The 15,311-nt window shown below is 51.8% G+C and overlaps 1 protein-coding gene across 15 annotated transcripts in view; it reads right to left on the bottom strand.

Moving 5' to 3' along the window:
* PLEKHA6 (pleckstrin homology domain containing A6) overlaps positions 1 to 15,311 on the bottom strand; it is a 139,081-nt gene that overhangs the window by 37,638 nt on the left and 86,132 nt on the right. For 12 of the 15 annotated variants that reach the window (XM_048826299.2, XM_075122054.1, XM_075122055.1 and 9 more), the window contains 7 exons: positions 9,044 to 9,130; positions 8,514 to 8,628; positions 7,500 to 7,604; positions 6,915 to 6,987; positions 5,373 to 5,473; positions 1,009 to 1,184; positions 114 to 599 (listed from right to left, as the gene is read on the bottom strand). In XM_048826299.2, coding sequence (XP_048682256.2) covers positions 114 to 599; positions 1,009 to 1,184; positions 5,373 to 5,473; positions 6,915 to 6,987; positions 7,500 to 7,604; positions 8,514 to 8,615 — 1,043 coding nt within the window. In that variant the 5' untranslated portion in view covers positions 8,616 to 8,628; positions 9,044 to 9,130. The other 3 variants (XM_075122056.1, XM_075122061.1, XM_048826305.2) reach the window with 2 other exon arrangements.

The following is a 15,311-nucleotide window of genomic DNA, read 5'->3' as shown; positions in this document are numbered from 1 at the left end:
CGCCACCCATCAGCTGGGAAGGATGGGAATGCTGCTCAGCCAGGGAGAGGAGAATATCTGCAGCCCTTTCCCTTATGTTAACCCCAGCACGGCACACCATGCAGCCCTCTCACCTCCTCAGCTCCTCTGGCGGGGCAGCCCCCCGGCGCAGGTTCACCCACTGCTGCAACTGCGTCATGGAGCTCTTCCTCTGGGCGATCTTCTCCGGGTTGGTGCGTGGCACAAAGCCCTGCCGGTGCACCACGCTCTCCCCATCCTGCGGCGGGTAGGCGGCGCTGCCGGGGCGGCTGGGGGAAGAGTACTGCCAGCCGTTGGGCTGCGTGGACCTCTCCACCCCCGCCGGAAACCGTGGGGCTTCAGGGTAAGGGCTGCTGGGCTCAGATGGCATCTCCTGGCCCACAATGCCATTGGCTTTCACCAGGGGTTCCTTCTTGCTGTCGATCCTTTCTGGCTTCCTTTCAATCTTCTCTGAACCACGCCCGTCACCCTCCCCTCTGGTCTTGGCTTCCAGGTCTGCTTTGGGGTGCTCCCGGTGAGCGGTGGTCCGGTGGTGGTGGTGCTTGCTGGGGGGGATGTTCTCAGAGTCCGTCTTCTCTCGCCTGCCAGGCACAGAAACGCAGAGCGTCACCTCCTGCTGGACAGCAACCCTGGGCCCAAATCATCCCAGAACAGCGGGGCCGATCCAGTCCCTGCACCCCTAGTGGATGGTTACTGACCCTCTTGGCTCTGACACGTTCCCCAAATTGCTGCACACCCTGCATGCTCCAAAGGACTTCAGTTTTCTAGCCACTGTCCCTCCAAGTGCTGAAAGGACCACATAGTTAATGGCCACTTCCCCTCATCTCCAAAGGGACCCCAAGTTACCTAGCAACTGTGCCCCCAAGTTAATAGCCACTGTATCCTCCAGTGTGCCCCCAACTTGAGCCGGGACACCCTCCCCCCAATTCTCTAAAGAGACCCAGAGTCTTTGGCCACTGTTGCATAGCGTATGGGGCCTGTCGTGCTGACCTTTGGGGGGGTGGGATCTGCACCCGGGCAGCCTCGCCCATGGCTTGGATCCAGGACTCCTGCTCTTCGGTGTTCTCGGCGCTGAAGAAGTAGGTTCGGATGCCGGCGTGCTCGGCCTGGGGAGAGAGGGACTGCGTGTGACGCCCCAGTGCCTCCTCCACCCAGCACACGGTCACCTGCAGGGAGGGAGAGAAGCGCAGACAGAGAGGAAGAAGAGAGAAGTCAGTCGTCCAGCTGAGGGCGCCTGGAATCGTAGGCAAAGCCATGACAGCTCTCCCCCAGGGCCAAGTCCACCACACGCCCCGCCACAGGGTCAGAGAGATGGACACAGACCCATCAAATCATCAGGTCCGTCCCCCAGCCAGTCAGGTGAAAATGACCCAACGCCCTGGGACATCGGGAGAGGAACTGGAGGAATATGTCCAGCCAGGAATGGATTTATCCAGGCTCATCCAACTCACAACTTCAATTATAGACGGGCCTGACTCAAAACCTCCCCGATTGAAACAGCTGATCATCAAGGAAGTTCAGATCCAGGAAGTGGCAGGATGCTACACTGAGCCAAACTCCAGATCCAAATGCTCTTTGCAAATATGGATGCAAATCTTGCAGGTTGGCCACTGATGTCAGTGCATGTCCCCTACATGGATGTTCAGAGCTCAAAAAGGAGCTGGCTGGCAATGGTAAGATAAGAACAGAGCTGGTCAAAATATTCTCACTGGTTCCCTGGGTTTCCCCTTCCCTCCTCACCAACCCCAAAGACTGAAAACCACAGTTTTGACATTTGTTTTGCCAAAAAACCCCAAATATTCCAACAAAATGGAAAATTCTTCCTTATGTTCGAACCCGTCCCCCCCGGGGCAATATGTAGCTTTTTTTGACCAACTGCTGTTACTAGTCAAGGGCTCCCAGCCCCAGAGGAATCTTTCCTGCCAGGCTCATACAAACCTCGGTCTTTCCACCAAGTTCCCTACACTGGGAAGGTCTAAGCATGCGAGCCGCAAGAGAGAGAAATAAACCCCAGTGTTTCGTCCCCCTTCGTCAGGTGGGGGTGAATAAGGCATGCTGGGCAATCTGTGACCGGCCGCATCCCTTCTCTTTCTGGCATGCATTTGGAAATGGAAGGAGCATACTACCTATGTGGTGGCTGTGTGCTGGCATTGCAGACAGGCACTTGGAAGAAACCTCCTCTCCAGGGGGGAGATCCTCACGTGGAAGAAAGGAGGAAACACAGAGAACAGGTCAAACCACCCAGCAGAGAATTCAACCGGGAGATGCATCAGGCAGGCAGAGCATGGCAGGAGCAGCACCGTCACCAAAGAAGGGCAGATGGAGGGTAGCCGAGGGCATGGTCAGCGCTGGGTTAGCCTGTCTGTTTAGCTGACCAGTTTAGTTCTAAGGCACTAGCCATTCGAGTCCCTAAGCCCCGTACAGAATTAAGAAATATCGGCGTCCATAAGAAAAATGGTTCTCATTGCAGCGCTGTTTGGAAAATGTCAGTTTACTCCAATTTGAAACACTGATGTTTTTATCCAAATTTCCCATGAAAACGTCCAGTTTTTCAGTGAAAAACAAAATAAAAAAGCTTTTCAGGCTTTTTTGGGAAGGAGAAAAAAATGGTTTTCAGTAAAAAAAAAGTCACCCAAACACATGTGGGTCAAAATTTTTCTTTTGCAACGAAAAATGGCTTTTTGGGGTCAGAGAATTGTATGTCGATGGGAACCTTGCACCCAGCTCCAGTGGAAAGGGGTACATGAGTGTAAGCACGCTCCACGACTGGCACCAAGGCTCAGCACAGTCCCTAGGAACCAGACAAGCTCTAGAGAGGCGCTCCAGTGATGCGCTGAGGTTAATTTTGCCCTCAGTGCTGGCATCCGCCAGGCCCCAAATCCTGCCCCGCTTCACCAGAGACTTTGTTGAATCAGGGCCTAGGCACGTGCTTGAGTCCTATTGCAGTCAATGGGACGTAGCATGTGCTTTGCCCAAGCGGCACCTTCCAGCCGCTGCAGCTCCACAGAAGCCAAAGGGACGGCACAGAGTAAGTGGGGGCACAAACTAGCTACTAAGTGCTTCTCTGACCTCCCCCAAACCCTGGCCTGGGTCAGGAAAGAGGCGGCTGAGGAGAGTAATAAAACATGATAAAGCCTTAAATCTCTCATTTTCCCCTTGGCTGACGTTGGGTCTGAGCCACGTTTTCTCTAACCCAGGCTCCCTCTGTTCCCCATATGGGCCTGAAGGGGTTAACCTGACTGGCAGAGAGTTCAGGAGGCAGGATCCATTCTTTATTAATGACCCAAACATTCCCAGGACTTGCCAGTTCTTGAAGGCTCCTTCCCTTGCTCTCTTCTTTTATTGCCATTGATAGGACAGGGAGACTGGAGCTCAGGCTCTGGAGGGCGGAGCAGACCTTTTGCCCTGTGCTGAATGTTGCAATATAAGGTTTGGAGCAGGAGTGAATGTGCAAACAATATTCCAGTGATGCGCACCCAAAAATGCCTCAGAATAAAAACAAAATAGAGGGGTGGGTGTAGCACGGCCCAGGCGGGAGATAATCAAGGTTGCGTGTGTAGCGTTGCCCCCAGCTGCAGAGAATCCAGACTCTGTGTGCGTCTCTGTCCCCAGCTGGAGAGAATCCAGACTCTGTGTGTGTCTCTGTCCCCAGCTGGAGAGAATCAAGGCACTGTGCGTGCAAGCACTCTGCGTAGGAGTGTGTTTTTGTGACTTGCGGATTTTTGTTTCTGTGTGTACGTTTGTGTGCATCAGTGGGCGAGCCGGGTTTTTTTTGAGCGAGAGCGGAGCATAAAACGTGTGCAAGTGAGTGGGTGTTTGTGTGCGGGAGTATGTTTGTGTGTGTGTGTGTTCACACGCGAGGTGTGTTTGGTCTGTGTGCTCGTGCAAGTGTGAATATGCCTATGTACAAGTGTGAAAAAAAATTAAGCCTTTGAGTCTGTGTTTGGCCTATGGCTTGGATGCAAATTTCAATGTGCATATGTGAAGGTACAGGTTATTCTAGTCTAGGTGAGTTGCAAGCATGGGCTACCACGTGTACAACGGTGCTTGTGCGTGTATGAGCGTGCGTGCGTAACACGAAGTGTTCTTGGGAGGATGAAACCAAACGGCTCCTTTGGCCCACAGCGCAGCAGGAATTTCACAGCTTCAGTCGCTGCTCCACCGCAGCTGCGTCCCTCAGCACAGAAGTTTGACAAGTAGAAACTAATTACGTGCTAAACCATGACAATGTATTGCCTTGTGTGTGTGAGTGCGTGTGTGTGTGAGAGAGTGTGTGAACACTAGTCTCAACTAGTTGAGAAGGGAGATGGGGGAAGCCCTCCTGCACATAGCAACGCTGGCTTACGTATGTTTGTTGTTTTTATTGAAATGGGAGAGTAATTCAAAACAGGGGGAACGGCTGAGCAGAAGTCTTGTGAAAACCCTCTCATGACACCACAGCTGTCAGCTAAGAAGGAGAAGCCCCTCCTTGGCATTGGGTTACTAGCACGCTTTGATCACCTCTGGCTAGGAGCAATTCACTCTTGTGCAGCAGGCTAACACACTTAAACCCATGTGGTTGACACAAGGCTTCCAGTTAGAGGCAGTGTGGCCTAGTGACTAGAGCACTGGACTGGACATCAGGAGACCTGGGTTCTATTCTTGGCTCTGCCACAGGCCTGCTGGATGACCTTGGGCAAGTCACTTGCCTTCCGTGTGCCTCAGTTACCCCATCTGTACAACAGGGGTAATGATCCTGACCTCCTTCGTAAAGTGCTTTGAGAGCTATGGTGTAAAGCACTCGGCGGTGTTATTATTGTGCTGCTTTCTGCACAGGGGTCAATTTCACCCCGTATTAGCAGCAAGACTGCTAAGCACCCTCAACTCCCACTGAAGGCAATAGGAGCTGAAGGGACTCACCATCACACAGGCTCTAACCCAGTCTGGATCTGCACGCCAGCTCCTCCACCCATCTCTCTTACGGACAGAGGGACAGCCTCAGAGGAGGAAGAAGCAGCAGGATTCCTCCTACAATCCAAGCCCCCTACCCAAATCACGGGGCAGTTTGGTTTGGATCTGGTCTTTGCTTTCTGGCTAAACGTTATTGGACAGGAAACTTAGAGACCCAATTCCCCTCTGCTTTACCTCTCATGTGGTCCTCTTCACATCTGAGCAAAGCAGGTGGCTCAGAGTGGGGGTGCCATATGCCCCCCACCCCGCTTGGTGCAGGTGTGGCCAGGGACAAAAGGGCAGCTAGGTTCTCGGAAGGGAGGGTCACGCTACAAACTGCGGGACCATTCGTGGCCTCTGGGAACCGGGCCAACGAATGGGAGCGCAATGCTGCCCCCGAGACGCCGTCACGGTCACACACTGACCTTGAAGGTGTGTTTCCTGCTGATGTTGTCCGACGGCTGGATGGCCGCCACCCGGAAGCTGAGGAGAGGGATGCTGCCCAAGATGCTGTCCTCCTTCTCATCTGCATTGACCCAGGGGGAGAAATGGGAGTTAGATAAGGAGAGGGGAGTTCCCCTCCTTAGGCCGGTTTGGAGATGCCAAGTGGTTAACAAGACCCGTCTCCCCTTTAAAGCTGGAGAGCGAGGAGAGAGGGAAGTGGCCGAGGTGCCTCTGACTAGGAATGCATCCCTCCCTTCTCCTGCTGAAATGGGAGCTGGGCTCCTGAGAGCGACCACAGCCCAGGGCGCTGAGAACACCGCACCTGGACTGGAGCCAGCCTACCTGTGGAAGCCGGCTTCCTCCCTGTCGCATCTGCCCATCTGTTGTTCTCTTCTTGCCCCTCCCCACCGCCCCCGCAAAAACCTATCAGTGTCAGCTCACAATACAGGCTGGTTAATTATTCATGCCTGCCCTCCAGACCTGCTGCCAGGGATTAGGCCGAGCCAGCGGCCTGCTGGAAAGCGAAGATTGCAAAAGGTGTGGGCTGTGTGAAGGGGCGAATCTCCATACTGAGGGGTGCTCCAGCCCGAATGAGGCCAGGGCTGGGTGGGGAGAAGGTTGGGGACTGATTTGGCACCCAAATTCAGGACTGGCTTCCGTCACTCCTTTATGGCATGGGACGGCTGTTTCCCATGGACCTGGAGCTGCTGTATGGTCCCTCATTCCTTCTTTGTTTCTTGGCACCATTGATAACAGTTGCTCGAAAAGCCAACCTGGCCCTAGGAGGTCCAGGCAAAAGGGCGACGGGTTTGTCTGCGGATGTTAATCATTTACACAGGGATGCTGGATTCGGAGTCTTGAGCATTCAGAACCGGGGCATGCCAAGAGCAGCACCTCTGGAATTCAGACCCACAGCTCCCCACGGAGAGAGGCAGGGCTAGCTTCTGGTCTCCTCTGGGCCAGGTGAGTAAGGGAACAGCTGAATTTGTACCAAGCACGATCCCTTGCACAGTGTTTAACCAGAAGGCCGTGCAACCTTCCCCCCCACCTTGAATACTATAAGAGAAAAGGCTACAGAAAAACAAACCTAAGGATGCATGGACGAAGCTACCTTCCGCAGCATTCACCCCTGGGAGCACCTTGTACAATCTCTCTCCGAGCCCTGTCCTGCGAGGTGCTAACTGTACATGGCTCTCATTGAGGGGGAAGATGCTCGGCACCCCACAAGGATCCCTCAGCTCCTCATAATAGCAGAGCCTTCCCTTTGAAGGGGAGGGTTTTAACTCCTCCTCTGACTGGCCGCACCCCTCTCCCTGCAGCCACCTGCTCGGTGGGACTCACTCTGCATCAAACAAACTGGGTTTCTTCCCTGGCGCTGGACTCTGAGATCCCACCCCAGCTGCCCAGATTGAACCCTGGCCACCTGGCTTTGGGGCTGTGAGTGCACCAGGAGCTGCCGCGGCCCTGCCCCATCAGGACTGGGCCCATGGGACGGCTCTTTAGACCTCGGCCCCACCACATACCTTTGTAATAGAAGAGGCAGCGATCCACCAGCACAAACCAGCGCTTATTCCACTGCTTCACGCCAGAACTGGCCTGCAAGAGAGGCACGAGTGAGAGGGCGCCCCAGACCTGTAGCTGCTTGTAAAGCAGAGAGAGGGGAAAGTGGGGGAAGCAGCAGCATCTTGTGCATCACAGGGAGAGCTCGGGATGAGCTCCATTGAGGAGAGGGCGCAGGGTGGCAGAGAGCCCAGCTGCACGGCTTGCAGGAGCCATTGCGAGAGGGATTTACTGGGGAGAGGTGCAGGCCAGATGAGGCAGACACCCAGCAGCAGCGCTCCCTGCTGTCACAGTCAGATCCTGGGGATGCACCGGAGAGAGGTTGGGACAGATAGAGGGCAGCCCGCCCTGCATAACACCTCATGCTTTTACATGGAGACCCTCCGGGGCGGGGGGAGTTTGGCAGGTGCCTGGAATAGGCACCCAAGAGCCATGCCCCATGCAGTCCCACACCAGTCCTAGTGCGGCATGGGGCCTAGGGTCACCACATCGTCCCGACAGAGGAAGGTGGCACTGCGAGATGCCTGGCTCAGCCAGGGGAATGCTACCTGCTTGAACAGCCAGCCGCTTTTGGTCACCGTGGCACTGGGGTTCCGCTTCATGGAGTTGGAGCGTTTCCCAAAGGCGATCCCCTTCCGGGAAGGGCGTGAGGCCTTTGGAGAAGGAGAGAGGAGGCTCTCAGAATGCACCGGCGTTAGCAGGCTGTGGAACAGCCTCTCCCAGGGGTGGCGGCAGCAGCTGTTGGGGGCGTTTGCTTTTCAGGCAAACCCACGGGGAATAGTAAGACCCAGCCATGCAGCTCACTGAGCATGCGGCTGGGGGATGCCATGCAACGCTGCCATCTGGCGAGCGAGGGAGAGCCGCATCTTACCGCCAGTGCACCTACCACATCACCCCTGGGGAAATCTCAGCCTTTTATCTACTTGTCCCAGGCTTGCAGTTGCTTCCTTCTTGCAACCAGCTCCCAGCTCGGCCTATCTTTTCCATACTGCAAAATAGGGTTGGATCCTAATCGCTGTCTTTACTTTGCTGATGCTCTGATCCCAGCCAGCTACTTCCCCTTGGTTTGGAAGGAGCGTGACAATCACCTCGCTGCTATGTCGCATTTTTCATTCCCACATCTCAAAGAACCTCACAAAGGTGAGTCAGTATCATTGGCCCCATTTTACAGAGGGGGAAACTGAGCACGGAGCAGGGAAGCCACTTGGCCGAAAGGAGGGGGTCTGTGGCAGAGCTGAGAAATGAACCTAGATCTCCTGAGTGCCAGTCCAGTGCCTAAACACCCATCTCCCTCCCTGAATGCCTTTTGTGCGGGCTGGGGGCTTCTGGTTGCCCACAGCGACTCCAGCAGGCCAAATACATCTGCTTACCAGCAGGCATCCGCCAGGGCAGGTGTGCTTGGTTACCCCCAGCCCATTCAGCAAGAAGAAAGGCCCTTTCAGATGTCCAGAGGCAATGAGAACATTAGGTGTAAGGGGCAGCTTAGATCCAGCTGACTAGTGGCATGGTTGGGAATAGATTCCTAGGGTCCCAGGCCAGTGCCCAGTGTTCCATGAACATACCCTGCCGTTTGGTCGCTCCTGAGGCATCTCTGACACCATGGTGTGGTTGGATGATTCGCTGCTGATGGTCGCCGGTCGCTTCCCACCTGCTTTGCTGGACATGTCCACTGTAGAGCTGCCATCAAGACAGAGAGAGAAGGGAGAGAAAGAAGCTTATTAGCGATCTCTGCAAGGACAGCTGAGGAATAACGGCCTAAGCGCCTGCCCCATACGTACGACACACTGATACACTTATGGTGCTTGCCTATATGCACAGGGCCGGAGCCAAAGCTAATTGCAACCAGCAGAGGGTCTTTCCATTGACTTCCACAGATGAGGCCTACGCTGTGCAAACACACAGACTACACATACATACATAGCAAAGTAAGGCTGTCCCTCGTCTCACAGCAAAGCCACACTGTTCCCTACTCTCTACCATGCCTGACCCGTAGATCCCCTGCTGTGGTCTTTGCTCTCAATATTTCCTTGGTATTATTAGTTCTTTTCTCCTCTGGTTCACTCACTCACACACCATTCTAAAGCAAACCTACTTCTGTAAGTGTAAGTCAAATCTTGCGTTTTCTTCTGGGATGTGTCCAGTCACGGGATGCAGGAACGTGTTCCGTCTTTCATTGTGGCTGGAAAACACAGAGGAGAATTTGCAGGAATTAAGCGGCTTTGGAGTGAATGGAGTGGCTGAGCTATGGTTAAGCATCACGGCCCTTCTTTTGCTTCGTATACCAGTTCAAAATGCTGAAAATTGCTGCTTCAGGATATTACGGAGGCAAATAACTGAAGGCTTGACTGTGCCTAGCCTTCGGCTTCTTTCTGACACGGCTCATGAATGAATTTCAACTCACTAAGGGCGGAAACAACATTTGCAGTGACTCTACACTAGTAAAAAATGATCCGGGTTTACCAAGCCACATGCTTCAGGGCATATGTTTATCACCAGATGGGGTCAGGAAGGATTCCCCTCCTCTACCATAGAGTATGTATACAAGGTCACCTCCTCAAAATGTACCTATTGGCATTGTGCCAATAGGTACATTTTGAGGAGGTGACCTTGTATACATATCCCTGAAACTTCCTGCACTGCCCACTGCTGGAGATGGGTTGCCAGCCTAGGTGGCAACTGGTCTCTTCTTGTCTAGCTGGTCTCATGACTAAGAATGAGTGAACCTTGGGTAGTTTGAGGTGGATAGAACCTCAGTATGTTTTAGGGATTTGTAAAATTAATTCATGCTCAGGAGATGCAGGAACTTGAAACATTGGTGGGTTGTGGGGGTGGGGGAGAAGGAGAGGGTTTTGTGATTCAGTTATAACTGCCCCCTCCCATCTTTCAGCCCGGTTATTTATTAGGGACAGAAGAATCTGTCTGCCCCACAAGCTGGACAGAACACAAGCCGTGCTAGTCCCAGTCATGTGCCCATTTCAGCCCTAAATTCTTGGGCTTTGTGGTTGTAATTTCAACTCCGCCCTAGGTGTATGCCAATAAGAGGTGACTACTACTTTAAGACAAGGTGGGATTGTACGCAGGAGGCTTGGCAAATCAGCTGGACCATCTCTGTGGCTGAAGAGAGACAAGGTCAGGGCAGAGTGTGGAGATAAAAACACATGGTAAAGCCCACCTAGCAGCTGCCAGTAGGCCTGGCCGACATATGGTGCTGGGAGATGGAGTTCATCCATGCACAATGCTCTCCCTCTCCTCTTCTCACTGAGCAATGATGCCACAAAGGCAGATCCTCCTCAGGCCAGTATCCACAGTACATCCACTTTCCCAGGTACACAACCAGATGGATGGAAGCGTGTATGCCACATTTGCACAGACCCGGCACACAAAACCAGACTAGCATTAGCCCCTTCACTGCCAGCTAGTCCATGTTTGAATTCCACAGGCTGTTTCCTATGGAGCATCCATTTGGATGAGCGGCATGTATTGGAAGAGAAGCTTTCACAGGTGTCAATAGACGGGACTAATGAATAGCCCCCTAGTGGCATTCACTTGTTAAAACAACCTATTACATCTCAGTCTTCAGGGGGGTTTCCTCCCTATTAATTTTCCTATGTGACGCAGCCACGTGTTCTAACAGCCAAAGAAACAGCAAGCCCATTGGTGTACATTATTACAAGGCACCGATGTACATAATGCAGCACGGACAGGGTTATGCAGGCACTCGTAAATAAAGAATGAGTGACACGCCCAAAGCCACACCGATATCGCCAGTCGGCCCCTGGAAAGACCTGGCTTTACCGTGGTTCTGTACCTGCTCCAGATCCTCGCTATCGGCGTGGCAGTCAGTACCCATAGCAATCACCCTGCGCTGTTATCACACAGCACTTTTCAGACCTGGATCTCAAAGCCCCTTACAGAGATGGGTTGATATTAGTCGTCCCATTTTATGATCAAGAAATGGAGGCACAGAGCGGTTAAAAGGGACTGATTTTCAGAGGGACTGAGCTGCCGCAGCTCTTACAGACTTTATCTGAATTCATTTGCACGCTGCAAGGGTCAGATCCAGACACCCTCACACAGAACAGGACTTTCCTCCTTGAGTGTTGCATTGGAATGACTCAGACCACATGTGGAGTACAGCATTACTGATCATGAGCGAGGGTATCAGCATCTGCACTAAATCCACAGTCAGTCCGCGGCACCTGGGAATAAAATCCAGGAGTCCTGGCTCCTTGTCCTCTGCTCTAACCACTAGACTACACCAGCTCCAACTAACTGTTGTCAAACCCAGTCTGTGGGACCAGTGGCTACTGGATGCACAGGCCCATATCTTGCTCGCAAGCCCTCTGATTTCCACAGCCCTGAGCATAGGGCTTCACTACAGAGACAAGACTCTCTGCCTCACATTTTGTCTGAGACTGACCGGGAGAGAACATTCTCTGCCAGTGACTGGCACCCACACTTGCAGGAACAAATCGGATTTCTCCATTCCAGATAATAGGCACAGTCTTCCCAGGTATGGCAGCAGTCTGAATCCCCTGGGGGAGCTCTGCAAGTGGGATTTAAAGGAGCGGGCTGTGGCTACTGGCTTTGGCTGCAGGGAGAAGCAGATGAGATGCCAGCTTGCAACTAGGGCAGAAAATGGGCACAATAACACCAGAGCAAACATCTGTTTACCTTTGTCCCCCTTCTACGCGCCGCTCACAGACGTTAAGAACAGATCCGCTCTTTCACGAAGGATCTGAATGGAGGTAGAACCCCAGATCATGTGCAGATGCCGGCAGAGGGCTCCAAAGCAGCACAAGCCACATGACTTCATCCAACAGCCTGGTAGCCACAACAGGGCACGAAGAGCCACTTGCAAAAGCTGATGGATTTGCAACACTTAATGAATGGCAAATTGCAGCAGATTCTCCCTTTGCTAATCCACACGCTGCATAATTTGCACAACAAATTTCATCTGCACTTCCCAGCAGAGCTTGCGGAATGGAGAGCCGAAGGGAGGTCTCTGATTGCTGAGACCTTATTAGCTTTACAGGACATATCACAGGACACCGACTGTGACATGATGAGTTATTAACATAAGACTGAACTAGTGCTGTCCAACTAAATTAGCGCAGTAATGTTCTCCGACACGCTGGCTGTAAGTGGGGAAAACTCAACGCTGGTGTAACTCCACTTGGCCTGCTGTTTTTTCACTTACCCCTTTATTCGGAAAAGAGTCATTCACAATATTAATGGCCCTGCACCCCTCCTAAATGCAAATTAGTGAGATTAGACTGCACATGGGAAGTCTGTTTATAATTAGAGATGGCATTGCGTCACTAAGAGCTCGATTCTGCCATGCGTGTGAGTAGAACCTTGTGCCTTAAGCAGCCCCAAGGAAACCAATGGCCTGATCCTACTCTCAGAGTCAATGGAAGCCTTTCACTGACGTTAATGGTGGTTGGATTGAGCCCTGAATTAAAACCACAAAAGATGTACCAGATTAACTATACCAGTGTAGTTAAAACAATCTAACCTCCCTAGTACAGTTACACTGCTATAAAATCTTAGAGCTTATTCCTGTACAGGAAGGGGAATACGTTGTACTGATATAAAGCACCTTTTTACTGGTATAACTGTGTCCACATTATGGGTTGAACTGGTAGAGCTATTTCGGTAAACGACCCCATCCAGACTATTATATCAGCATAAAAACAGAGCAGATTACAGAATTGTATTCAGTTCCTAACACCCCTAAAAAGGGCGCGACTTTCAAGATCAGCGGTTCTGGGCGGGGCTGACTTGCAACGTTTGAATCAGAATTTGCTCAGCAGACCCAGCATTCCGGCGGGGCCCCAGTTCCATTTCCAAAGCTTTGCTCCCTGTTTCCTGCAGGCCAGATAACTGATTTGATTGTGGGCCTGTTCAGAAATTGCTTTCAGTGGGTAAGAAAATCCAGTCGTTAATTTCAATTAAAGCATTTACAAAGTGAAAACGCGACCACTGCCAAGTGTGGTTACGTGAACAAAACTCAAAGTCAACAAATTAAGGGGCAGAAAACCCGGCAGTTTCGGCAAAGCCCCCAAACCACTAGCATATATCCAAAAACAGAGGGACCTAGACAAATTAGAGGATTGGCCCAAAAGAAATCTGATGAGGTTCAACAAGGACAAGTGTAGAGTCCTGCACTTAGGATGGAACAATCCCATGCACCGCTACAGACTAGGGACCGAATGGCTAGGCAGCAGCTCTGCAGAAAAGGCCCTAGGGGTTACAGTGGATGAGAAGCTGGATATGAGTCAACAGTGTGCCCTTGTTGCCAAGAAGGCCAATGCATTTTGGGATGTATAAGTAGCGGCATTGCCAGCAGATTGAGGGACGTGATCGTTCCCCTCTATTCAACATTGGTGAGGCCTCATCTGGAGTACTATGTCCAGTTTTGGGCCCCACACTACAAGAAGGATGTGGAAAAATTGGAGAGAGTCCAGCGGAGGGCAACAAAAATGATTAGGGGACTGGAACACATGACTTATGAGGAGAGGCTGAGGGAACTGGGATTGTTTAGTCTGCGGAAGAGAAGAATGAGGGGGGATTTGATAGCTGCTTTCAATTACCTGAAAGGGGGTTCCAAAGAGGATGGATCTAGACTGTTCTCAGTAGTGGCAGATGACAGAACAAGGAGTAATGGTCTCAAGTTGCAGTGGGGGAGGTTTAGGTTGGATATCAGGAAACACTATTTCACTAGGAGGGTGGTGAAACACTGGAATGTGTTACCTAGGGAGGTGGTGAAATCTCCTTCCTTAGAAGTTTTTAAGGTCAGGCTTGACAAAGCCCTGGCTGGGATGATTTAGTTGGGGATTGGTCCTGCTTTGAGCAGGGGGTTGGACTAGATGACCTCCTGAGGTCCCTTCCAACCCTGATCTTCTAGTCTATGATTCTATGAAAAACGCTTTAAACTGGCTAATTGCCCTGTTATGTTATCAAAACGCAGGCAGCACTAATGCCAGGGGCCTTGGGTATGCGAGGAAAACCAGCCACCAGAGGTGCAGCTCCAAGGGTTGTAGTAATCTATTTAGCTAAGGTACTTAGACTGTACGCTCACTGGGGGCAGAGACGTCTCTTTGCTCTGTGTTTGTACAGCACCCAGCACAATGGCAGCCTGCACCATGACCAGGGACCCTAGGCTCTCCTGTAGGACACAAATAATTTTGTCCCCCCTCCCCATTACCGTACTATCTGAGCACCTCACAATCTTTAATGTATGCATCCTCCCTACACCCCTGGGAGGTCGGGCACGGCTATCATCCCCATTGTACAGATGGGAAACTGAGGCACAGAGAGAGAGAGAGACTAAGTGACTTGTCCAAGGTCACTCACAGATTCTGTGTCAGAGCAGTGGCTAAATCCTAGGCTAGTGCCCTAACCATTGGACCCTAATGTAGACAGAACTCAGGCGCTTTTACCACTGTGGTGTCTAACCCTAAATGCCCAGTACAGTTTCCACTGGTCAAGAGTTATGGGTCCCTAATTTCCTAGTATGGATGGAGCCAGCCAGGGTCTGAGTCCTCTCTGCCTCATACCTTTGTAGCCATTTGCACCTGTGTACAGTGAATACAAACCAGGGCAACTTTGCATGTAGATGCTCAACTTGGTTTAAACCTGGTTTATAGTGATTTAGCTTGTACCTTACATCAGCTAAACCAACATAAGCCAGATTTAAACCAATATGAGGAATATCCACACACAAATTTGCGCCAGTTTAACATCACACTTTCATTTAATCCAGTGCAACTCCCACATGCGGACAAACTCCAAGTTGCGACTGATTGAAAACAGCAGCATTTTATACTCCACTCAGGTGTGGATGGTTGCGGGAAGTCCAAAGCAGTGGAGGATGACTCAGCCCGCAAGCTCCTCCTCATTCCAGTAGAGACAGGATGAAAAACACCTTCCACACATTCAGTTAGTGGGCCTGATTTGCCACTCACTAAAATCAAGGGGAATTTTCCCCAAGGACTTCGCTGACTTTTGAGTCAGGCCTTTGACTGCCAGGTTGGAGAACCCCAGTGATGAGCAGGTTTCAGGTGCAGCCTGTGTTACAACCCTGGATCTCTCCTCACTTTGGTGAGTTAGAAGTCAAGGTTAAGGCACAAATACCAGTTCAGTACCAGCTTTGCTTGATCCTGTTCAATGGCTGTTTGCAATGTTCTTCAAGGGCACAGAGAATGGCTGCAATATAAATTACCTCCCCTCCAGCTCACCATCGTCCTAGGAAGACACCGGCTACCTGCACACGGCTGTCTGCGTATAACATGGCCCCCCAGCATCACAGAATCTGAGCACTGACATGCAGCACAGCTGGGCACCAGGCCACTGTG

This window comes from Caretta caretta, chromosome 21 (genome assembly GCF_965140235.1).
Source record: "Caretta caretta isolate rCarCar2 chromosome 21, rCarCar1.hap1, whole genome shotgun sequence".
Lineage (NCBI taxonomy): Eukaryota > Metazoa > Chordata > Testudines > Cheloniidae > Caretta > Caretta caretta.
Note: the sequence above shows the minus strand (reverse complement) of the source record. Positions and strands in the feature narration are given on the sequence as shown.